Raw genomic sequence first — 24,181 nt, 5'->3', positions numbered from 1 at the left:
AGATGCAAAGTCACCAAGACTGGATTTTACCTAGTGGTTTACAAAAAACCCTGTGAATATGATAATTTTAGTTTTTTATGTAATGGTATGAATTATGGGATCATAATGTAAACCAAATTTGTATATCAACAGTCTTGCTTAAAGCATGTACAAGGAACCACTCATACTGCTGAGAAAATATCTTTTTTTTTTCATTTTTGCCATTAAATACTGAATTGTCGCTGTTTAAAATGATGACATTCATCTACTCTTAATCAAACAGTGTGCATGCATTAGCAAATACTTGTGGTGTCAGCGAAGCATGTCTAAAGAGAAAAAAGTCTTGTGTCTGGAGAAGAACATATATTTTGTGAATATTCTGTAGTCCCTTGTCTCCTGGGCCTGTGAGGCGGATGTGAGAGGATTGCTTGTGGCTGTGGAGTGGGAAGTAGCTGTGCTTTGAAAGAGCAGGGGTGCACAGGCGTAGCTCTCCTGACTGGATCTACAGCAGAGAGGAGCTGCAGAGCCTGGTTTGCAGGACCGTTTCCCCAGAGGCCAGCCGCGGCTCGGCCGTAAATCCGGTCCGTTGGCAGGGGTTCTCCATTATGGTGCATCAATTGATCAGCGGATGCATTGATTCCAGCTGTCCAGAGTTACTGGCCAGGAGCATGCTGGGAATTTGAAAATCCTCTCCATCCCCATATTCACACACACACACACACACACACACACACACACACACACACACACACACACACGCATAAACTCCCATCCCCATCAGTGTGACAGTTATGACTCTTAAATGTTATTGAGAGCCCTCTCCGGGACAGTGGACTGTGGAATCCATTTCGAGATTGAGAGCCTGTTGGTCTTTACCAACAATTTATCAGAAAGTGACCCATGCCTGAGGGCCCTTTTTCTCCGGCACAAGCGGTCAGGGTTTTGATTGGAATCTGTAGCCAATGGGAGGTCTGTTGCTGTGGGCTCGCCTGCGCAGAGTGGCGTCAGGGTCACTTCTCCGTGAATCACCATGGCAACCCCGGCCGGACTTGGGGCGGGCAGGTGCTCTGGGTGGCAGCGTGGAATCACTGTGTCGACATGCCGCTCGGATTGGCTTGACACGAGCCTTGGCTCTGACCACGCAGCGGGTCATTTCCTGGCTGATAACAAGCACTGCCTTGGTGACACGCAGCCGATGATGACAGTGGCCTGGTCAAGCCTCGCATAGCCGACCGGTCATGGGAACCTGTGTTTCTTTTTTATCAGAGCTCTCTCAGTGTGAGAAACTTAACATCCTGAAATTCCACTTCTTATAATACAACAAGCCAGTTGATCTTTCGGGGTTTTACATCGTATGTATGCAGTATGAGTCAAAAGACTGGACACACTTGATTAAGATAATAGGAAACATGCATTCAAAGACATTTTGATCTAAAGACTTATGCTTATGTTTAAGCTTAAATGCTTGAAATTTGTTTAAATATGAGCTTGTGAAGTTGATGCTTATGTATGACTTTCTTTCCAAAAAATTAAATAAAAAATATTTTTGGCTACTTTGAATAATCTAAAATATAAGATATAAGTTAAGATATAAGTTTTTATTTGTTTAACACTTTTTTGGTCACTTCATAATTCCATTTGTGTTATTTCATAGTTTTGATATCTTTACTGTCATTCTAAAATGTGGAAAATAGTAAAAGTAAAGAAAAACCCTTCTATGAGTAGGTGTGTCCAACCTTTTGACTGGTACTGTAGTTTAATTTTATCCTGTTTCCTTGCATTTCATCTCCTGGAGTTACAGTGTAAGGCTGTGATTATGACTCACAGTTTGTTACTTGTCCAATCAATTAGCCATATCACATGGCTGACAGCTGTGTCTGATTCATTCCCTATATACCTGCACATAAAATGGGAAGCTCATCTGTGAGAGGGAGCTGTTAGCTGCGGAGCAGACAGAAAATATCAACACATGCAAGCGAACTTTGAGAGCTTTCACAAACTCTAGTACAGCTTGTTGAAAAGCTCAACTCTGCACATGATTTAACTCGGCCAGAGGTTTGTTTTGAGGTAGGCAAACTGGACACACTATATCTGTTCAACATGTTGAAGGCCTAACACCGCATACTGCTAACTCTCTCATTTTGGCCCCGGTATGACTGAGGACATGTGGTCCGAATTTGTTTGGTTTCATAATGTGTACCCTACATTTACATTTTCCGAACTGTTTGATGGGCTTTATTGACTCCAGAACCAGATTTCTTCTGCCTGCTGATCCAGGTGCCTGTAGTAACTCAGCAGTGAAGTATAAAGGAATCTCACAACAGTGATTTTTCTTCTGAAAGATCATCGATCATTTAGATGCACACCGTCTTTTAGAATGTATCCTGGGTGCTGTATGTCAGTGTCAGCTGGATCAACCAAAGTTTGCTGTAGTGAGACTCCTCAACTTTTTACCACTGCGTTACAACAGACTCAATCAGAGTAGTCCTATTCTGTAATTTAGGTGTTTATACCCATTACATAACACCAAATTATGAATTTCAAATTATGTTCTCCTACATATAGGAAATGTATGTACGTATATATATGGGAGTGTACAGTTGGGACACAAGATATTCCAGTTGTATGGTTTTGAATCCGATGCACACTGTGATTAGTAAGTAGTGAAGGGAGATTAGAAGAGAACTGGCCTACCTATGAAAGGTATGAATTGCCCAGGAGTATGAATTGCCACTCTCAGATTGTATTAGGACAACCAGTAACCTGGCTGAGCAGACGTTATGAAAAAGGGGAGCCTTTCTGATAATCTCTGTGAAAAAGTGTCAAGTGCAGCCAAGCATCGCACACAATATTCTCATGTTCAGCAAGATGAAGCTCTCCTATGCACATATGTATAGGCACACACACTCACACAAACGCACATACACACACACACACACACACACACACACACACACGTACACGCACACTCACAATCACACACTTGCATTTGTAAACCTAAATATCGAGAGAGAGACGGCAAAGGAGACCAACCGCCACTTTTTGCTCATGTGGCTCCAGTTGCACGGACCAGCATCAAACGCTGTGAATTTATACAGAACACATTGCATTGATTTCCCTTTTCCTTGATGTACAATAAATACTCATTTGTCTGCTTCGTCAGCTCCCCTCCATACTCCTGCTGTCTTTCACTTGTAGGAGGAAAGCTCGTGATAAAATGTCTACATAAACCGCTATTATCTCTGACAGCTTGGATGGCCAGCAAAGCGTAATGAGACATTGAGGAGATGGGGAGGTCCAGGGGGCTTCTGCCTGCTTCGCACACCTCAGTCCTGCTCCTCCAGTGAGGAGAGGAGAGGAGAAGAGAGGAGGTCTCCGGTGTTTTGCAGTGTTTTTCCAGCCAAGGCCAACAGCTCAGAGCTGCTCCTCAAAACCGCAGCCTCCCAGACTCATTACTCAGCTGAAGCACTGCTGGGGGGGCCCGAGCCAGCTGTTCTCTTTGAGTCAACACACTCTGCCCCGCCCTGACCTTTAAGAAAAGGATATCACAGTCCTTTTGTCCTCAGCAGATGCCCGTATCCACGGTGACTTGCAGCGCTTTAAGTTTTAGACTGTGCAAGTCGTCTACGCCATTTATACAGCCAGATTCTCCTGAGGCTGAAAGGCATGACAGCCAGTGTCCCATTTGACCCCACAACCCTCAGGTCCAAAGTTTAGTGCTCACTTCTGAAGTATCTAACCTTTACCATGTACTGTAAACTGACCCTGTCTGCAGTTGTATAGTGGCATGTGTTGACCCACAAAGTTCTCCAATCTATCTATCTATGTATCTATATATCTGTGTGTCTGTCTGTCTATCTATCTGTCTATCTTTAGGCACAATTAGTTGTTTGGGTCACCTGCAGTTTCCTATTCGAAATGCATGCCTGCATGAGTGATATCCTACTGTGAATGCAGAACAATTTGTATTTTAGACAGTTTTTCCAGGACATGTCAAGGTGCAGATGTCCTGGCTGAAAGGAAAGCTTTCCTAAGCATTTCTGAGAACAAAGTTTGATTTGATAGATTTGGCGCAGACAATGGCGGCTCTTTGTCTGTGGTGATAACTCCCAGAACCCGCTGTTCGAAAACAGCACCTGGATCCGCTGGCTGGGTCAGGACAGCCCAGCTGCCCAAGGTGGCCTCGGAGTCGGTGACATAAACCTAGGTGGCAGACACCCACAGCACCCCATGCTAGCGTAAACAGGTTCCCTTGTCCCGGTAAAGGTTCGAGGGAGTCACAGCAAATTGAAACGGCCAGGATGGAAAAGGTCAGCCTATGCTGATAGCTCGGGAAAATTACGAGTGGGCTTCATCTGGCCTCTGGGCCTCCTGTCAACCCCAGCATGCGCTCATAAACATGTCACCTCCGCGACTGTGGATAAAATGTGTGTGTGTGTGTGTGTGTGTGTGTGTGTGTGTGTGGGTGGGTGGGGGGTGCTCTATTATGTCAAGACATTTCCACTTTGAGTGTTCCAAACTGGCAGCCGAAAACCCCCCCCCCCAACCCCCGTCCCCCTTGTCCCCATCCTATCTGCGGGGTAGTAGGCCACCTGATTAATGACAGAATGCAGTGCTGGCTGCTGCAGGAGGAAGGCTTGGATCGCAGGGTCCGTGTTCACCGTCTCTCCCTGTGGAAAATCGCGTGCACTCAATGACTTCGTGAAGGCCGAAAAAAGCAACAGGCAACATATGGCAACACCAGAATACTGGATTGGTGCTGCTCTCTTACTAATCCAACCACAAAGCGTGTATATGCGCTGTTACCCAACAGGTGTCAGTAAATGCTTTCTTGCACATCGAACATAATGCAGTTATTCCCTTTGGAAGCTGGTGAACACTCTCTCTCATGTGATTTTGTTTTTTAAAAAAAGAACATTTTACTTTTACTTTAAGGCTGTAATACCTCTCATCTCTGTAGTTTCTGCATGCAAATCACATGTAAATGAATGCAAATGGCATCCGTCGACAGGTGCTTCTGCTTCACCGCAGCGTCCCTGGGATTCTCACGGAGCAAAGAAGTGGAAACAAAACACAAATCTGCCACAAATTAAAACTCCGGGCTGCACAGAAACAGCTGCAGGTATCAAAAGGCTCCGCGGGCGGACCCGCTGTTGGTTTGTCTCTCGGATAAGACGCTTCCGTCTCTCCAGGTTTATGGAATCAAGTGGCAGTGGCTGTGCCTTCTCACCAGTTCATTTCGCACTGCACCCTTTTAATAAAACGGGCTTTCCTGTCTTTACCGTCTGAAAGCCAGACAATCTGCCCTACAGCGCGAGTGCTACTTTGAGTGGAGCATAACCACGCTCACTTCAGGGTAGCTGGTGAATGCTTGTGTGATGTCAGTTCAGCATAAAAAAATGATAGCAATGAGTTCTGTCACACACTAAATCCCAGTTTCACTCCCATTTTTTTTTAAATTCTCGTGTCACGTGTCCTTGTTGTGAGATTAACCTTGGATTGATTATTAGACCCATTATCCTGCATTCAGACATCACTGCATTCTTATGCTGGTATTGGTTTGTGACAACTATGTATCCCTCTTTTTTCCCATGCTCATTAAAAGGTAGAATATACCGCTGTTATAATCTGGTTCCCTCGTAATGCAGTGGTTATGGTACTGTAGCACTAATCACTTTACATTATCTGAAGAAAAAGGCAGTAATCATACTTGCAGGGTACACAGATCTCTCTTGAATCCTGTAGACTGTCTATAGTCCCAACCCTGGTTGAGCCACGCTCAGATTACCACGTCAACAAAATACTTACCTGTGGACTGTGTTCCACTCTTGTGTTGTGATTTACAGGTGTTTCATGGTAGGACCTTTCCAGAGCAACACTGCTGCTGCTGACAGACATGTCATATCGTGTTATCAAATATACCTCGATTTGCATGCTGCACTGATTTTGAAATGCATATGAATTTTGTAGGCTGTATTGTCAGGCCTTGTACATATGTGTATATATATATACTGTATATAATATATAAGCATCATTTATTAAAGTGAGAGATTATTTTGGATTTGTGAGACATGACACTTCTCTTTAATCTTTCTAGCAGTGAACTATTGCAATGGCAGAGAGAGACAGAGAGAAAAAAAGACATATATAGCAATACGTCAACCATTCTTTTAGGAAAACTTGTTTTTAATAATACCCCATATTGCATTGGTAATGAGAAAACTGTGTTTTATATATTTTTCTCTAAATGTCATTTTTGGATGACATTTATTCTAACGCAAGGAATTAACCTGCAGCTGGATCATATCTGAGAGCTGTTTGTTTAAACCAGTGGCATTTTAAAACGTGCTGCAACCTATTAGGGTGAGGGAGTCACGGTAATAGAGTCTGACGGCGTATCACCATATCCATGACATCAGCTTTCCAGATCCTCCGCTGAACCTCTGTCAAATTCGACGAGTCCCCCCGTGACCGGGGCGAGGCTGTCGTTGGTCTGTCCCAGCGTCTCCTCCTCCCGCTGTCCCTCTGGTGTCTCCGCTCTGAGGAAAATTCAAGGCTGATTGCGTGCTTTCTATCATGCTGTTGCCTGGTCTCCCACGCAACACTGGCAAATGTGACGGGCTGTGGCAGAACTGCGTGCTACATGGATGGAATCTCATGGAACCGCAGTCGTCTGACCCACATTAACGCTGACAGCGCTTCTGAGAAACATATAGAGTCCTCAGTTATCCCTGAGGGGAAAGCTTTAATTGGCTTAATTGTAAGGTCAAATGGAAAGCTCACCAATTACAGGGCCCACTGTTTTGTCTTTATGTAGTCATGCACATACGTTGATATGTCAATGTGTTATTAATGTGTTATTAGTGATGGCAATGCACTTAGACACTGTATTCCTCCAGGGACAGAAATTTACAGTAATCATATCAACATCAATTGAGATACATAGTGTCAGGGGAAGGGGGAACAATGTTAGAGTTGAGAATGGTATGCATTTCCTGTCCTTTTTCACAATGGAACTTAGCAGGAGCTTCATTTTGCAGTAACCGCTTTCTTATCTTAATCATGATAATAATGGATGGATTTCATACAACACCTTTCATGAACACTTAAAGCAGTGTGGGGTACATTGTGAATTTAAATGTGCGTGTATGTAAGAAATCTGAGCAAACAGTTGCTAAAGGAAAATCTACTTCTTTATTAGCCTTGAATACATGTTTACATGATACTCTTTGTTCCTGAAACAAGCTAATGACCTACCCAGACTCCTTTGCATCATACTTGACCCCAGTTGCTATGTAACAAAGATATGCAACTCCATTCTACAGTGAACACCACCAATGTGTAGCACCCACCTGCAATATTGCAGTCAACTGCCCTGTTTCATTTCATGATCAAATTTCATCTTTTTGGCACATCTTTTGTGTATTTGGTGTATTAACCAAGATGCCTGTGTGTGTATGTGTGTGTGCATGTGTGTGCATGTGTGTGTGTATGTGCTAGGTGTGTAAGTGCAGATTAGTTACTGTAAACTGTTTTTCTGTCTGCTCCGATCATGAGTGTGATTCAGTCTTGTTTGAAGTTTTTTTTTTTTTTTTTTGCTTTTTTTTTGCATTTGCATGATGATTTCCATAAAGATTTCCATGTAACGGCCTGATCTGCTGCACCCTTCAATGACGGCAGATATGCTTGAAATTTGAATAGCGCGGTGCTGGTTTCTACCTTATTACTCTTTGCCCACTGGTGCCATACGGTGCCTTTTCCAGTCTGTGTGTTAGGCGAATACAGCCAGCCTTAGACATGTCGTCTTTAAAAAGATTTACTACTCTTGCATTATGGGAATGAAGGCTCACATGATGCAGTACACAATCAAAGACAATCCAGTGACAATCTCCTGTTGTGGCATTCCATTCTCAAGTGTGTACATTTCATACAAATGTAGTCATTCAGTAGATTTTAAATATGTGATGCCTGACAGAAATAAAGTGTTTTTTAATATGATGTTTGAATATCATGTCATGCACCTCATGCATAAAACTTAAACCTCATTTCAGGTTTGCAGTATGACTATGATTCTGTATCTAATAGTAATAACGTAACTAGTCAATACAAGAAATACTTTCACCATACAAAAATGCCAGATTACTCACTCATATTAAGAACCTATTCTCTGTAAGTCGGTAGACACACTTACAAAGCTAGGTCTGTCATTATTCGAATAAAAAATTATTCATATCAAAATGAATCCAAATTACACTAGATACACAACAGCCTGGACCACATTACTGTACCTTACACACACTGAACAAGCACTATTCCAAAGCAAACCTACCCAGTGTTTCCTAAATTGTTTTGTGTGGCTTGGTCCTCTGTTCAACGAAAACAATTAGCTATGCAGCTGGTGAGGCAGGATCTTGACACCTAGATAGCAAAGGAGCAGACTGGATGAAAATAAATTTAGCTAACCAGCTTGTTATCAATGTAACTAGCTGGTGAGTTAGCCACCAAGCCAATGAGCTAGTTAGTGAGCTAACTAGCAGAAAACATAATTAGCTGATTAGCTAATGATTTATGTGGTCCATGAGTTGGAACCACAGGCTAGCTAGCTGTGTAACACAACTAAGGGAATGTACAAATCATTGGGTCATTCAGACAGATCAGCAAATAGCCTCTTTTTTAATCTCTCTTTTGCATTAACAGAAGCAGCCTGATCCCATTAAACATTAAAAGGCATTGAATCATCAGACTCTCTCTGCCATGCACAGATTTCTACCTTGTGCAGAAAGAAATTTAATCACAGCAAGACGTTTCTGTTGTACGTTTCTGCTGTCAGTGTATGAGTTCATACATTTTTGTTCTGGTTTTGCATACTGAGCTCTGCATTACTATGTGAATTTCTTCTTTCTTCTTCTTTATGAATACATGCTTATTATTATTATTATTAGTAATGCTTATATTATTGTTTGTTTACCAGATGCATTTACCCAGAGCAAATCCCATAGATTACATATCATCCATTTACACAGCTGAATATTTACAGAAGCAGTTTAGGTCAGGTACTGTACCTTACTCAAGAGTTCAACGAGCAATGTTTGGGTCACCAGCCCTAATTCCATCGGTAATTCTTTGTAATTTGTCGTAATTTAATAACAAATAAACACTGGGCCAGAGAGCTCTAGCGCGCAATAAGAGAAATAGATTTCACAGCAGGTGAACACTACACCAACAGTGTTATCTCCCATATCAAACCCAGTGGGACGCGGTCACTGAAATTACTGGTCCTTTTATTTGACACAGCCTGTGTAATTACATAGATGCACTATGGCATATATAGTATGCTTATGCTTAAATGTTCAAACCCAGCTAGGGTGTTTATTTGAAGAAAAGAAATATAGCAGAATTTGTATTTGCTAGTTTTGGAAAAGCCGTGTTGTGTGCGTTTTCCTGATTATCTCTGAGATATTTCCTCATCTTAGTCTCATTAGCTTCATTCGGTTAAGCCTTGCCAAGCGGTCTCATACATGCTCCTGGCACATTCAACAGATTACAGGAGTGGTACTTCATCATAATGAAGCAGTTATGGAGATTATGTGATACTGAAATTCCAGCGGCAAAGGTAATTGCGAAGAAGATGTCTTTGACCTCGTAAACTGACAGTGACTGACAACACTACCTTGTGTTGTCAGTCATAAACATGTATGAACCATTCTTTGCAGTCTTTGCTGTGCAGAGAAAAAAAAACTGAAATGTCAAGTGAGGGATTGAGTCATTGACAGCATATAGTTGCTCCATTTTGGAGTTCAGGTGCTTTTTTTGTCAGTTTGTTCAGTCACCGGCCGGCAGATGCAATCTGAATTATTACTTCCCATGAATTAAAAAAAAAATGTTTACATAATTCATTATTTCAAGAGACCACTTGTGGAGACCCAATATTGTGCTGATGTCCAACATCAAAGTATTTTTTTTTCATACACTCCTTGTCGACTGTGATATGGAGAATAATTAGCAAGACTTGTGCATTGTTTAATGTTTCTTTTCTACTTTTAATGAATATATTCATAGAACCGAATGAATAATGTGCGTTATTAGTATTGAAAACGAAGGTAAGCGCTGGTATTATTGTTGAATTGCAGTGTTGCTAAGTAACAGCACGAAAAGACGAGGCCTGTCTCTTTCAGGTTGGACATATTTGTGTGCAATGTTGTTTTTCAGTGCTGTCAAGGAGATTAGACTTAAGGAAAACCCGGGACAAACACTTCCTTTTCAATGAAAAATCCCAGAACACGCTCATCGCTGGAAACAGTGTACAGAATACAGACAGGAGAAATATCTTGAAGACATTGGGCTATGTTAATTAGATTTGATGCCATAACAGTAGCAGTCGTATATTCAACAAGAGGAGACAAATAAATGGGTTTAGCTATTATTTTTCTGTTTGTGTGTGTGTGTGTCTGTGTGTGTCTGTGTGTGTGGGTGCCTGTGTCTGTGTTTTAAGAGAGTAAGAGATAAATTTGGCCATTTAGTCATACATGTAATATCATTTAGAAGGGCACTTAGGCACACATATCTTTCTGCAAAAAGCACACACTATCCACATGTTGAAAGTCACTGCCTTGTGTCCACATTTTGCTCCTAAGTGCAAGGCTGCAAGCTGCATGTGTTTCTGAAGGGAGAGAAAGCCTAACAGAAGGATTAAGTTAGACTATTGCCTTGTTTTGCCTTGGATTCAAACAACAATTGTCCTTAACGTGGAATCACAATTAAATGCAAGTGTGAGTTTTTTCAATACAAACACATTTTTCTCATTAATTCTAGTGATTGCTGAACTCGACGAACTGTGTTTGTGAAGAACAAAAAAAGTCAAACTTGAATTTAATTGTGAGTCAAAGTTAAGGGCAAAAGCTGATTGAATCCAGAACATTGTCTCTGTAGGGGTTAGATTTCAGTGTTGAGTGGGTGGGACCAGGAGTTCGTTTTTATTCATTTATTTTTCGTGAGCATATACATTTTTTTAAGACAGGGCAATGTAAAAAAATCCAGTGTAAGCAGTTATAACAATCCTCAATTACTGTTAATCATACTCCTGAATAGAATATGTTCATGATAAACTGTGATTTTGACTGAATGGAGCCAATGTGTGAAATGGCAACATCTGAAATCTGTAGCCATCTCCTGCTATCTCTACAGAATTCCTCCCTCTCCTCTATAGCTTGAACTCCAGCTCTTCACACCATGACTTTGGCGCTTTCATATTGCATGGCAATACAATGCATGGCAAACCACGGCGAACACTAACATTGAACTGAAGTGGTGTTAGGAAAGGCATCGGTGCAAGCTAATTCTTTCACACATGAGGGTGCCAATATATGACACAAGTCATTTTTAACTGCATGGCTGGACTGGGCCAGCAGACATGAGTTTTCTGATGTTTTTGTGCATCTTTACCTCAGTTGTTCCTGTATATATAGAGATATGCGGGGCATGGTGTACAAACGGATAAATATGCGATATGAGGCAATGCGGTTTGGTATGTCTCTCGTTGTAGAATGTGCCAGAGAGCGTCGTGAAGGGAGAAGATGAAGACAGCAGCATTTACGAGATGATGGGGTCAGCAGGTGAGTGAGAAATCGATCGCCCGTGGTAAAATCACAGGAAAGCAAGGGGTCGGGTGACATTACAAAACTGCACAGCAGATTTGAATTTAACAACATTTTGTAATTTTATATCAATCAAATACATATACAGGGGGGAAAGGTCTCCCTGACAACTTGTGCTTGACCTGTTTTGGCATTGATGGACCCTTGTGATTACATTACTATATTATACTCAGTAATGTAATGTAATTTCATAATTACATGCTACAGTCCTTGCTGTTACTCCCATTGTAGACTTTGATCTTTACTGTTCACACGCGTTAGACACCCAGGAGGAAGTACGGGACGAAGCTGAAGATCCAGAAGAAGAAGACCCTTATGCACCCCTTGGAGTCAACGATGAGGAGTACGACACAATCCTGACCTCCAGCAAAGCAGTAATAATCGCCAACCGCCCTCCTGCGCCAACCCCAAGGCCAGAAACCACTCCTACTAAAGAGGACAGTACACCTTTCATAGCCCAAGGTAAGACTGTGACAATAAATATCAGACCCATAATTTTTCATTTTTGTTTTTTTCTCAGTTACATCCCCAATACCATTTAAAGCTTTTGTTTACAGCCTTTGTATGTTGCTATGTGATTATTTACACCTTATAGCACCTTTATAACATCTAATAACACTGTACCTTATAACACATTTATAAACTGTTAGTATGTACATGTACACACAATAACATGATCTACTGTTCCTTTTTTTAAAGAGTTCACCATGTTCGCCATGTTCTGCACTTTCCTTTCAAAGCAGGCTCCAAAAATAACAGATTTAAATTCTCCTTGTTCTGTCACAGGGAAAGGAGTTCTTAAATGTTCAATTTCAGCACTGTAAATAATTTACAAAGGCTGAGGTGCCGAGTGAATAGAACTGTTAGGGGTTATAAATCATTGCATGTTCATTACGAGTTCTTTCTCTCCATCCTCTCAGATTAAGAGAGAGAGAGAGAGAGAGAGAGAGAGAGAAAGAGAGAGCGAGAGGGAGATGGGGGGGGGGCGGGGGAGAGAAAGGGGCACTGCTAAAAAAATCTCCCTGTGAACCACAGAATCTTCCAACACTTTGCTTGTGCTGTAGGGCAGTCCTCAGATCCCAGGAGGTGTGCAGTGAGCGAGTCATCTGTGCATTTGGTCTTTCATTCGTCTACCTGAATAAGAGTAAACAAAAGAACCGCAGAAGAGATCTGGAAGAGGGAATCCATGCCAGCCTAGATGGCACATTACACACACAGAGCGGCTCTTTGCAGACCTTACCAGAATTTTCTGTTTGGCCTGCTGTAATTCATAACTCATAATACCCGCTTATTAGACAGACGCTTTGCTCAGTGTATGAAGAACAAGAGGGGCGTTGTTTCCGTGCTATTTCAGTGTTGTGTCTCTCCAAAAGAAACTAATTGATGTGTGTAATACAGATTGATTTAATTTGAAACAAAGCAGATGGTTACTCAATAGCATAGCTGTTGCTGTCAGGCAGCCTGATATTTGACATTTCGGTGTTTAAAATGAAAACAGGTCGGCGCGTCTCACAAAACCCTGCTAGTCCCTTCCACAGGTTTCCAGAAACTGAATATTGCCCTCCTGTACGTTCTAACAGAGTGTGAAATCCAATCTCGAGATGTATCTGTCAAGCGAGTTTTTAATTTAGGCAGAGAAGAATCTATTTGTATGAAAAATGAATCCTCCATTTCAGCAGCTCCGAAACATGTCATTTATGACTGTTTACTCAGCCTGTGTTGCCTGCAGAACCTTTATTCTCCCCAGCTTTGGCAAGTGGGAGTTCATTTTAGATTTTAATGCTCCTCAACCCCACATGTCTAACAGCTTTATCTGAAAGAATTGAGCTATGTCTGCTTCTGTTTCCTTCTGCTGATACATTTTATATCACGATTCCTGGTGGAAGAAACCATATATTAACAGGCTGGAAAATAAAGTTATCGTAGGCAATGCATATCACATAATATCATATCACCCAGGATAAGGCCATGCAAAGGAGCTTGTGCACTTGGTTCAAAGTGGTCAAACAGTCTCCTTTATGGCTGTCTGCTTTTAGCGTGTTTGGGTTAGAAAGTGTGAACATTTTCTCAGAGGCACATCGCCCCAACAAAACATCTGATGAAAGCGAAGTGAAAGCAGCACTCCTATACAGCACAGAGCAGTGAAACATTTTTCATCTGAGGGGATTATGAATTTTATATATAGAACAAGTTCTTCAGGTATTTCGCTGTTGTGAACATCTTGGTTACCAGGATACCTCAGGCACTGCAAGCAGCGGTATGCAGTTAACAAGAGCAGTGGCCGTTGGCCTGACGTGCACTGTTAAGTTCATTCGTTCCCGTATTACGAGGGCCATGACGGATTCCACAGTGGCGACCGAAAAGGCGGAGAGAGCGGAGAAGGAAGATCTTATTGTAGCATCAGGGACACAGTTTGAGGCTCATCCCATTCTCTCCTGAGAATCCCAGAGAATATTCCAGCTTTTGCAAAAAAAAAAAAAAATAAAAATTTCTCCTGCCGTTCTAATATATGACCTTTGATTTGTTTATTGAGCTTGTGCCGTCGTGTTCTTATAAAGTTGGTAAAGGAAGCAACATCACGCTTTGGACCTTGAATAGCGAGGCTTACTGCTTCGACTTTGAGCAACACAGACCGTTGCCAATTGACCATATGTAGGGAAAAAAGGCTTCAGGCAAAAGCCAGCAAGTGCTGGCAAGTGAAGCACACCGACTTGGCGTTGCAGTTTGTTATGGTTTGTTGGAGGACACCGTGATAAGAATGCATAATGTTCATGTCGATTAATATTCTCCAATTAGTTGGAATAGAAGCATCTCTCCCCGTGAATACACTGCATAAACACCACCGTGGTAAGAGAAAAAGAAAAGAAAAAAACAATGGCACCTAGTAGTCAGAAGACTAACACACTCCAACACTGACAGATGCTGAATCGAGACTTATCCAATCAGAATGGAAATTCCGTTTCTCTGTCCAATGATAGGCTTTGTTATTCGCAGAGGAATTACTGGTAAATTCACCCATCAGGACTTGGACTGAAAAAGCGGGAGAAGGGAGTTTGACATGATGCAGGCTTTTGGCCTGGAACCATCCAATTCTAAAATGTTTCCTTCCACAACTTATCTATGATTCATAATCCAGTGCTCACACCACAACACAGCAATTATAACTCTTTTATGTTCCATAAAAATATTTTTTATTTCAAGTTTCATTTGAGTCTTCACATTGAATTAATCTGTTTACCTTCTGCAAAACTGGATATTTCCAAAAAAGAAAAAAAAGGTTGTGGCCATGTTTTGGATTAATTTTCTTCCAAACACTTTCTTTAAAACCTCAGGAAATGTTATACAGATACATATGTGTAGCTGGCTAATTTAGAACACATTTCTTGAATTTCCATTATGAGCAACCTGACTGCTGCCCTTATAGTTCATTTATAAGGGAGTAGGCAGAGGGCCACAAGATTGTGCACAGTTCAATATTGGGACGAGTGTGCATTCGTCCAAAGTGCCAAATACCTTGTGATGGACACAGAAAGCGGTCATCCCTCCCTGTTCCCAGACACATGCTACGCTTTTGTGGAAAACCACAGGTCAAAACGGCAGCTCGAGGCATTGTTTTCTCCGGGGTTTCGAGTCCCAAGCACCTTAGTCCCTTATATTTCTGTGCACCCGTGTTGTAACAGTATGAAAGTGTGTTGTCCGTTGGTAAGAGCAGTGGTAGTGATGATTCTCTGACACTGGCACTGCAGGGAGCAGCTACAGCAGTGCAGGAATGTAAAGGCTGAGGGAGGCAGCCTCAGTTTCTGAAAGCCCAGGCAGTCCCGTGTGGGCAGGCCCTTTAAGACCACGCTCACTGTGCCGCAGTCCCTCTCCCATCACTTGCCCACCAGCGGTACTGTCTATGCTCGCCTGGTTCCCGTTCCAAACACCCCCCCTCCCCCCGCCCCCCATCTCTCTCTCTCTCTCTCTCTCTCCCCCTCCCACATGTTCAGTGGGCTGATTTACAGTTGTGTTGCGTTTGGCTTCACTAGTGCGTCCATGTAGGCATCTGCATTAGAGAGATAGATCCCTCCGCAATCCGCTGGGTTGGAGGTGTGAAGTCCCATCAAACCCCCTCCCCCCTCCCCCCTCAGGGAATTCCCCAGCGTGCTTGCTCGCGGTTAGCAGGATCTGTGGCCCACGGTTCGAGGGGGCAGACGATCCGATAGAGGTGCGCGGAGAGCTTCCCCTTTCTCCCCACCGCCCCTAAACAGAAGCCAAGCATTCGGGCGCAACATGTGCAACGAATCAGCTCGCAGCGCGGGGGCCAAACGGGCCCGCATCACTCATTACATGTGTTTTCCATCATTCGTGTCCCCCATGACACGGAGAAGCAGAAGCAGCTCGCAGGGAACCAGGGCTGGAGACGGGCAGGGAGTTTTCCATGTAATAATGCAGAGGATCTTTCAACCGCATAATGGCCGCATTTCACATCCACTTTAAACCGAAGGATGTGTCAGAAGGAGCGTTGAAGAGATTGAGCAGAAATGCACCGAGGCCCCAAAATACGCTCCCGAAGATTGCCAAACCCCCCCCACACACACCCAACATCCCTGCCCCCCCGCCAAAAACCCACCCCCCCCCTGTCCCAGAGGCCTCGGCCAACCCGCACCACTCTCGCAATCGAAGCGGGCAGCTCTGGAGGAAGACCCAGCGTTTAAACGCAAACAGGGGAGGAAATGAGCTGGACTCGCATCAAGCAGCTCCATCATTTCAGACGTCTGCCCGGCGTCCAATAGTGCCGCGCTCAGCGAAAACAGCGCTGCGTATCATTTAAAGTACTTACTGCTCAATCAATACCGTTATTGAGTGTATCCTTCTCTCTGATTCAATTTGGACTCTCCATCGACTGTCCAGAGAGAGGGCTTTTACCTTTCGGTTCAACCTGTTTTTTTTTGTTACCACAGTGGTCAGTTACTGCTGGAATTCATCCGAAAACATGCCCTTTTCTTTCACCTCCAGCTTTCAAATTATATTTTGCCTACACATACTTAGGTTAAGCTGTTAAACTGTGGAGGTTAGGATGCTTGGGAACACGTTAAAAGAAACTCCAAAATACTAAGTTAATGGCGCCATCTCGTGGAGTATTGAGGAACTGTGTCTAAAATAAATAAACAAATACATGTGAGCTAGAGCTGTTGTGATCTAGAGTTGTTGACTTGGGAAACTGTGTGGCCTCAACAAAATGGAAAAAATAAGCCATAAAATACTTCTGCTACAATTTATGGAATGTTAAGGCATTTATACGGCTTTGTTTTGCATGTGCTGTCATAAAATGATTACAGTGGTATAATGGCAGATGCCTGTCTGAAACAGCTTGCTGTGTTTTCTCTCCAGTGTTCCAGAAGAAGATGTCTCAAGGGGATGCTGACACACTGTACTCTCTGCCTGCTAAACAAGGTCAGAAAAAAACTTTTCATTTTCAGCAGTTCATGACACACACACACACACACACACACTCACAGACACGCAGTCTCACACACACACACTCACACACACACACACGCTCACAGTCACGCAGTCTCACACACACACACACACACACACACACACACACACACACACACACACAGTCACACAGTCTCACACACACACACACACACACACACACACACACACACACGCTCACGTTAAGTCAACATTAATTTTGGCCCATTGTTTTTCTGCAGCTCAATCCTGCTGTGGCAATCTGTCCGTCAGCCACTCAATTACATTTAATGGCCGTCTCTGAACTTACAATCAGCGCTGCTTGTGTCTGATTTGAAACGACTGACCCATCAGTAATCTGAACATTTCTGTCAGCGCAGGAGGAATAATTAAGCAGACCAAATTTTAGCAAACTTAAAGCAGTTTCATCAAATTTAGAGTGATAAAGCAAAATAACTGGCCTTATTTATAGTGTTCGTGCAGTTTCTGTGAATAAGACCCATTTGAGCCCATCACAGGAAATTTCCTTTTGGTGAGCACCTACAGTGACAATGACAACACTCCGAACATTCCCCCCAGCCAAGGGCCGGGACAGCATCTCATCCACGTACGACACGTTCGTCCCCAACCGCATGCCGGGCCTGCAGGAGCTGATCGAGCTGCAGGAGAAGGTGAAGAGGGGGGTGCTGACCATGGACGAGGCCCTGGAGCGCTTCAGCGACTGGCAGCGGGTGCAGAAGGGCCTGGACGCCATCCAGCAGGTAACACGGGGGGCAGGGGGTGAAGGCCGCCTCAAAACACGCAGGACGCAAGCGACGTTCTCGCAGCGCCGATTTCGTGTGGGGTCGACGCTGAATGTTTGAGGCTCCTACAAAGTTTACAGCAACATTGTGCGGAAGTCATGAGTCCCGCTGTTCTCCTGGTGATAGGACTTCTTGAGGTTAATTATTCCAATCGCGGGCTATGGAGGAATATGCTACACCCTCCTCTAACCTCGAGTGTAGTACATGGTCCTTCACTGCCCTGGCACTCTGAATCTCTCCTCCTCTGTCCCCCCCCGCCTTGCCGGTGCCCTGTCCTCTCTCCTATCCTAGCACTCCATCACAGAACAAGCTTCTCTTTGTGTCGTGGCTGTGTGCTGCTGTCTTCTGCACCCTCCTTCAGAGGGGCTTGTACTTGCTCGCAGCCCCCCTGTGTCAGACACCTTTTACTGCAGATCTCAGTGTTTGTGCCCCTCTGGTCCTGCCGTTCCAAGCTTGCGGCCCTCCCCCGCTCCCCTTCTCCACTCTCCACCAATGGCGTTTCTCCCCCTGTCTCCTCTCTCCTCAGTGTCTGGGCAGTCAGACGCTCTCCCTCTCAGCATCCTCATGGAGGTATAAGACTTTCAATCACCTTCTGTTCTTAGACTGTCTTCTCCTCAGTAAACCACTTAGCCATGCGTAATGTTGCAGCACTGCTGTGTGATTATGTCTATAGAGATGTTCTGTGTGCACAAACATGGTATTTGATATGTGTTAACTTTGTGCAGGAGATTTGCAGGGATTACAGTACATTCGAGACAACCAAAATTTCACTGCAAAAGTAATAATGCATAGAGTAATAATAAATTTCAGTACAAGAGTAATAATTCATACTGCACGAATACTCTAACAGTGACTATTAGTGACTGCATTAATAGCCTAGTAGTGACTATTATGTTCATGTATGTAATGACGTGATTAAAGCATTTAATATATGAAATACTTGAAACCAAAAACAGATAGCATTGCCTAGCGTGAAAATTCAAAACCACAAATCCCAAATTAATGAATTGCAAGGGCGTTCTGTCTATTGTGTGGCACGAATGTAGTATGTAGCCTACTGTACATATACATCAGTAAGAAGTGCTGTCTGGTTCCCCCTTTACAGGAGAAACTGCGGCAGCTGAGGGCGAGTATCATCAACAACAGAGAGGACGATGAAAACGTCTATGGTAAAGCTTATTAGTTTGTGGTGCAGGTCCACAATACTTACAATGAGATGCTAAAGACACCCTTTTAGGAGAGACTGATAGATGAAGAGATCCATTACAAATGCAATGCCACCAGAAGCTAGTTAACTGGTTGGATTCTGGGTTGATAGCATTTTAAAGGGGAGCTATGATTTGGTGATGTTTCTTACCTTTAAAAGAGGGTTCTTATTACTGTCTTCTTTCCTGTGTTAATTTGAGCCTGATAATCTGTCACCTTGTAATGAAGTTGGAACAGCACCTGATCATCCTCATCTTATGCGGATTGGTCAAGGGAGCAGTGATCCAGACCATTTAGAGATGAGTGATTCTGTGCAGCTTTCTCTCAGGGTGAATCAAGCAATATTTAAAACATCCAAGTGACTTTCTTGGATTGCTAAAAGCAATTGTGTTTAGTTACTCATCAAGTCTACCACCAAGTTATATTCATGCTGAGAGTGGTGTGAAAGTTACATTGGAAGTCCCACTACCACATCCCAGCCATGGGCGCCCACATTTCAGAGGTAACCAATCACAGCCCTGGCATCCGCATTGCAGAGGTAACCAATCTCTGTTTTTTTTTCCCTTTTCTTTTCTTATGACAGATAAAATCAACATCGTTCATCATACGCCAGGTGAGTGTCTCAGAAGCCTGAGAGCGAGCCCGCACCCCAGTGCTGGCTCTCGTCCCTGATATCCACATCTTCCCTTATGTTAATGTGCATTCTCATTTATCTTTGAGCCGTCTCAGGGGAAATCTTAGGGACTGTGTGCGCAGTTTTGATACAGCAGTGTACAGTACAAACCCGAGCCCCCGGGGAGAGCGCGTTGCTCCTTTAGCACTCCGAAGCTCTGAAACTCTGAAACAAAAAAGCAGCTTCTCTCCTCTCTTTAGCCCAGATTCGGCTGCGTATGTATGCGGTCGTAATATGCAGATTCTCAAAACCTGATTACAGCTACTCAAAGCGCTGATGAAGGATTTTCTTTGGCCTCTTTCCTACTGGTGCACCAGCATCTATGATTCCAGATGATTCCACCTGATATTAGATAAGCATTAGCAAAAAAAACAACTGTTTAATTCTGTGAATGTTTGTGACCACTGGTGGGGAAAATCACTGTATTGTAAATATAAAAGAGAAATGGTGAATTGAGTGTAATGGTAAATGTGTGTAGTGCGGATGCCTTTCATATGAAAACTGAGTCTGTGTCCGCTGTGCAGAGTCTGGCTCAGTGTCCAGCTGCTGTACTATGAATAGGATGCGCAGTACGAGCTGTTCTTCTATGACACTGTAACTGCAGATTTATTACATGTTCAGAGAATGCTATCGTATTGCATAAAGGATCTGCACTTGGTTTACAAACCATCTATAACATGTGCAATGCTGACGGGAATTGGCTTGCTAATTTTATGTGTAGAATTACGACGTATTGTAATTTGTGTTCTAGGGACTGTTTTATAGTAGTATACTTGGCTTTTGTCAGAGTGCAGACTACAAGTTAACTTGTGGTAGGGCTTGAATAGTGTTACGCTCACACTCACTAGTCTGGGAGTGTTGTTAGCCAGGTCTGACAATGTTGCTCGTTTAAATTGAATGGTTACGCTTATGTTCTATTGTGCTGGAAGTCGCTCTGGATAAGAGCGTCTGTTAAATGCATTTAATGTAATGTAATGATGATGATGATGATGATGATGAAGATGCGTGTGAGTCACAGCAGTCCAGACGGGGCTGTGGGCCTAACGGTGCTGCTTGCTGCTTTTTGTCTCTTCGCTGCCCTAGATGTGAGCGTGAAGGATTGCAGGCGAGGGAGTCAGCCTCCAGACACAGACTTTTACAGCAAGCCGCTCAAAGGACAACACGTGAGTCTGTGTTACACGTTGCCTGAGTTTCAAACAACTTTGAATGTATTGCAAAGAAGGTTAGTTGGTTAATGGTTGAAGTGCCCCTCAAACAAGTATGACCTGATGAGTCTTCATCTTTAAAAAAGGTGCATATTTTATTTGCATGTTAATCATTCCCTTTATTTTTTGTTAGGCTTGACCCATTGTTTGTAAATTAAGATAAAAAGTGAGCATCCACAGAGATTAATTTATATATTTCATATGTTTATTTAACAGTCAAATTTCTTCTGGAAGGCTGACAAGCGGTAGACGTGAGTCATCTCTGTGTTGGACGCAGTGGCACAGGGCCTGTCCTTTCCTCTGTGTCACCTGCACACACACACCTTCTTCCTCTTTCCCCTCTGGCGATTCACATGTCTCTGCATTTACAGCTCACTGCTATCAATCCCATCGTTTCTTATCAGTTTCATAGTATGAACGTGCAGTTTGTAATGAGAATGCCACAAGAAATTCTAATCACAGTGCTGACCATCTTACACCAATGAAGTTGCAGTAGCTTTGTTTTACTCTTCATATTCTGTGGTCTACCTTCCTTTACTCTGCTGACTAAATCAGTATCTCCATTAAACAACTCTGCCACCTGTTGGTTGGAAGACCAGCTTCATAGAGATAAGCGTTATGCTGTCAGTGGCCTTGATTACCAGCTGTCAGGTCTGACATTTCTGGTGCCAACTGAACTCTGAGCTGAGATAAGGTATGCACATAAGCAGGGCATTCCAAATTGACGGATGGGTTTACCCACTTACTCAACGCTACTATGTTTCTTACTAAAATTTATGGTTTGTTTGATTGACAGACCAGTTGGCCTTAGGACACATCATCAAAATCCCTACAAAAGCTTGACCTTTAAAGTCAGTTGAGATGCATTCACCTGTATTAGTTACCTGCCTGACAGCTTTGGGTAACAGCATTAGCAATGCCATTGCTCTGTCCAGGTGTCCATTGTCCAGTGAATTATGTCCCTATGCTTTTTTTTTATTTTATTTTGAGAAAGACTGACATCCAGAACTTCCTGTACTTTCTCATACATTTTTTTCATTTGTCAAGGTTTTGAATCATTTGTTGAGTTTTGAAAGGTTTTTATAATTATGTTTTTTATGTTATTCATATTTCTCTGATTATTTCTGCTGTTACTATAATGACCTTTTAGTTGATTAACTGAGCAGTTCATACTGTAAGTCTGTATTTAATTTATTTAACTCTGCGCCACTGTTAGAAACCAACTGTTGTGTAGGTTGTACAGGTATTGTAAAGGTATTGTCAGTGGTAACGTAGAGCTATATTTGTATAAAACATGTATTCAACAAAAGATATGTTCCACCCATCAATAATAATATTTTCCATACATGTGGCAATTTGAATAATCAAAATGCATTAAATTTTTGTTAAAGTCAGGCTGTTGTGCAAAAAAAGTCATGTCTGTTTATTTTAAGATTGCCTTGAACTTAAGAAAGAATGAACTTTAAATAAAACGCGGAAAATATGGAAACATTGTAACACCAGTTTAAAATGTCTTTCATTTTTAATCAATTTAAGAGTTCCAACCATGAATGCTATTGAACTTAGTATCAACTTAAAGACTTCCATAACAAGAAGTAGATGTCTGTGATTCTGATTGATTAAGATAATTAGCTTCATTTTAATATTACAAATTTCCAAAATAGTCCAAATCTATTTTGGACATGCTTTTTTCCACTTTGCAGAATCATTTGCTCATGGAGGCAAAGACATACCATTCAGTGAAGAAAACAACGGGACTTTCTTTTTTATTAGTAGGTGGTTCCCACAAGTCATGATGTCATATGGTCAGGTTTTCCTAATTCAATTAAGGAGTTGCCATATGAAAATGTGGGGTCAAATGTAAACTGATTAATCTGCCAAGTTTATTGGCCTTATTAAAGAAAACGAAGGGCCTAATTTTTCCAAATAAATGCTGTAATGTGCGTCAATAAATAGTTGTAATGAATTTTGACCACGGAAAAGTCCAGTCTGATCTCCCAGTTGCAAAGAGTCCAACAACAAACCTCCACTGTCCACTAGAGGGTGCTCTAGCACTGCCAATTGGGAGCAGGCACAAAAGCCCCACAGGAAGATGAGAAACGCTTGCACGACTAAAGTAGACCCTTCCTCTAACTGTTGGGTGATGAAGTACTGTGCACAGTCTGTCGTCAACAATGCTCAGATGCATGAATCAGACAAGAAGGCTGTTGTTAAAATGTTCTTGTTACAGAAGTCAGAGCTGTAGTGAAGGGGATCGTGTGGAGAGTGGCTCCATAGGGAGAGAGGGTGAGCGGGAGAGAGGGAGAGAGGGGGAGAGGGAGAAGTAGAAAGGGAGAAAGGTAGAGAGGGAAAGGGAGAGAGGGAGAGGGAGAGAGGGAGAGAGGGGGAGAGAGAGAAGGAGAGAGAGAGGGAGAGAGGTAAAGGGAGAGAGGGAGAGAGGGGGAGAAGGAGAAGGAGAGAGGGAGAAAGGTAGAGAGGGAAAGGGAGAGAGGGAGAGAGGGGGAGAGAGAGAAAGAGAGAGAGAGGGAGAGAGGGGGAGAGAGAGAAGGAGAGAGAGAGGGAGAGAGGGGGAGGGAGAGAAGGAGAGAGAGAGGGAGAGAGGGAGAGAGGGGGAGAGAGAGAAGGAGAGAGGGAGAGAGGGGGAGAGAGAGAAGGAGAGAGGGAGAGGGGGAGAGAGAGAAAGAGAGAGGGAGAAAGGTAGAGAGGGAAAGGGAGAGAGGGAGAGAGGGGGAGAGAGAGAAGGAGAGAGGGAGAGGGCCCGGTCTGTTGCCAGCAGAGCAGCTGGGCACGTGCTCATCGCATTTGCATGATCAATTCTGTGCTCTTTGTGAATAATGCTTATTAAAGCCATTCCTATTTAGTTTTGCCAGTTAGCCTTTGGAGGTGCCCAGGCTTTGGGACCCCGTGGCATTTCCAGCGTATGCTCCCCTGTCCCGTCTCCTACACCGCCGACCCCCCACCCCCACCCCCACCCCCCGCTGCGGGTGCTGTTTCCTGTGCCATGCACCCAGGCTGGTGAGACTGGCCAGACACCATTAGAACGTCTCGACATTCTGAAAATATGTAGATAGCAGGCGGAGAACAGAGCTTTGCTTCTGGAGCCAAACCTGGTGTTTATTCTGTCACCTGTGCTGTATGGCAGCCTCCCATGGGACATCTCAGTCTCCCTCGTCAAATCAGGCACAGGCATCCAGATAG

General features: G+C 43.2%; 1 protein-coding gene across 1 annotated transcript in view; it reads left to right on the top strand.

Annotated features, from left to right (window-relative positions):
- The window catches only part of LOC118793569 (B-cell scaffold protein with ankyrin repeats-like), a 45,506-nt gene extending 24,274 nt beyond the window's left edge, over positions 1–21,232 (top strand). The window contains exons 8-15 of the mRNA XM_036551793.1: positions 11,522–11,591; positions 11,895–12,095; positions 17,007–17,069; positions 17,676–17,857; positions 19,005–19,068; positions 19,689–19,718; positions 20,862–20,941; positions 21,200–21,232. Of these exons, the coding sequence (XP_036407686.1) occupies positions 11,522–11,591; positions 11,895–12,095; positions 17,007–17,069; positions 17,676–17,857; positions 19,005–19,068; positions 19,689–19,718; positions 20,862–20,941; positions 21,200–21,232 (723 nt within the window). The remainder of the gene's footprint in view (positions 1–11,521; positions 11,592–11,894; positions 12,096–17,006; positions 17,070–17,675; positions 17,858–19,004; positions 19,069–19,688; positions 19,719–20,861; positions 20,942–21,199) is intronic.
- The last annotated feature ends 2,949 nt before the right edge of the window (positions 21,233–24,181 follow it).

The sequence above is a fragment of the Megalops cyprinoides genome, chromosome 18, assembly GCF_013368585.1.
Source record: "Megalops cyprinoides isolate fMegCyp1 chromosome 18, fMegCyp1.pri, whole genome shotgun sequence".
In the NCBI taxonomy this organism is placed as follows: domain Eukaryota; kingdom Metazoa; phylum Chordata; class Actinopteri; order Elopiformes; family Megalopidae; genus Megalops; species Megalops cyprinoides.
Note: the sequence above shows the minus strand (reverse complement) of the source record. Positions and strands in the feature narration are given on the sequence as shown.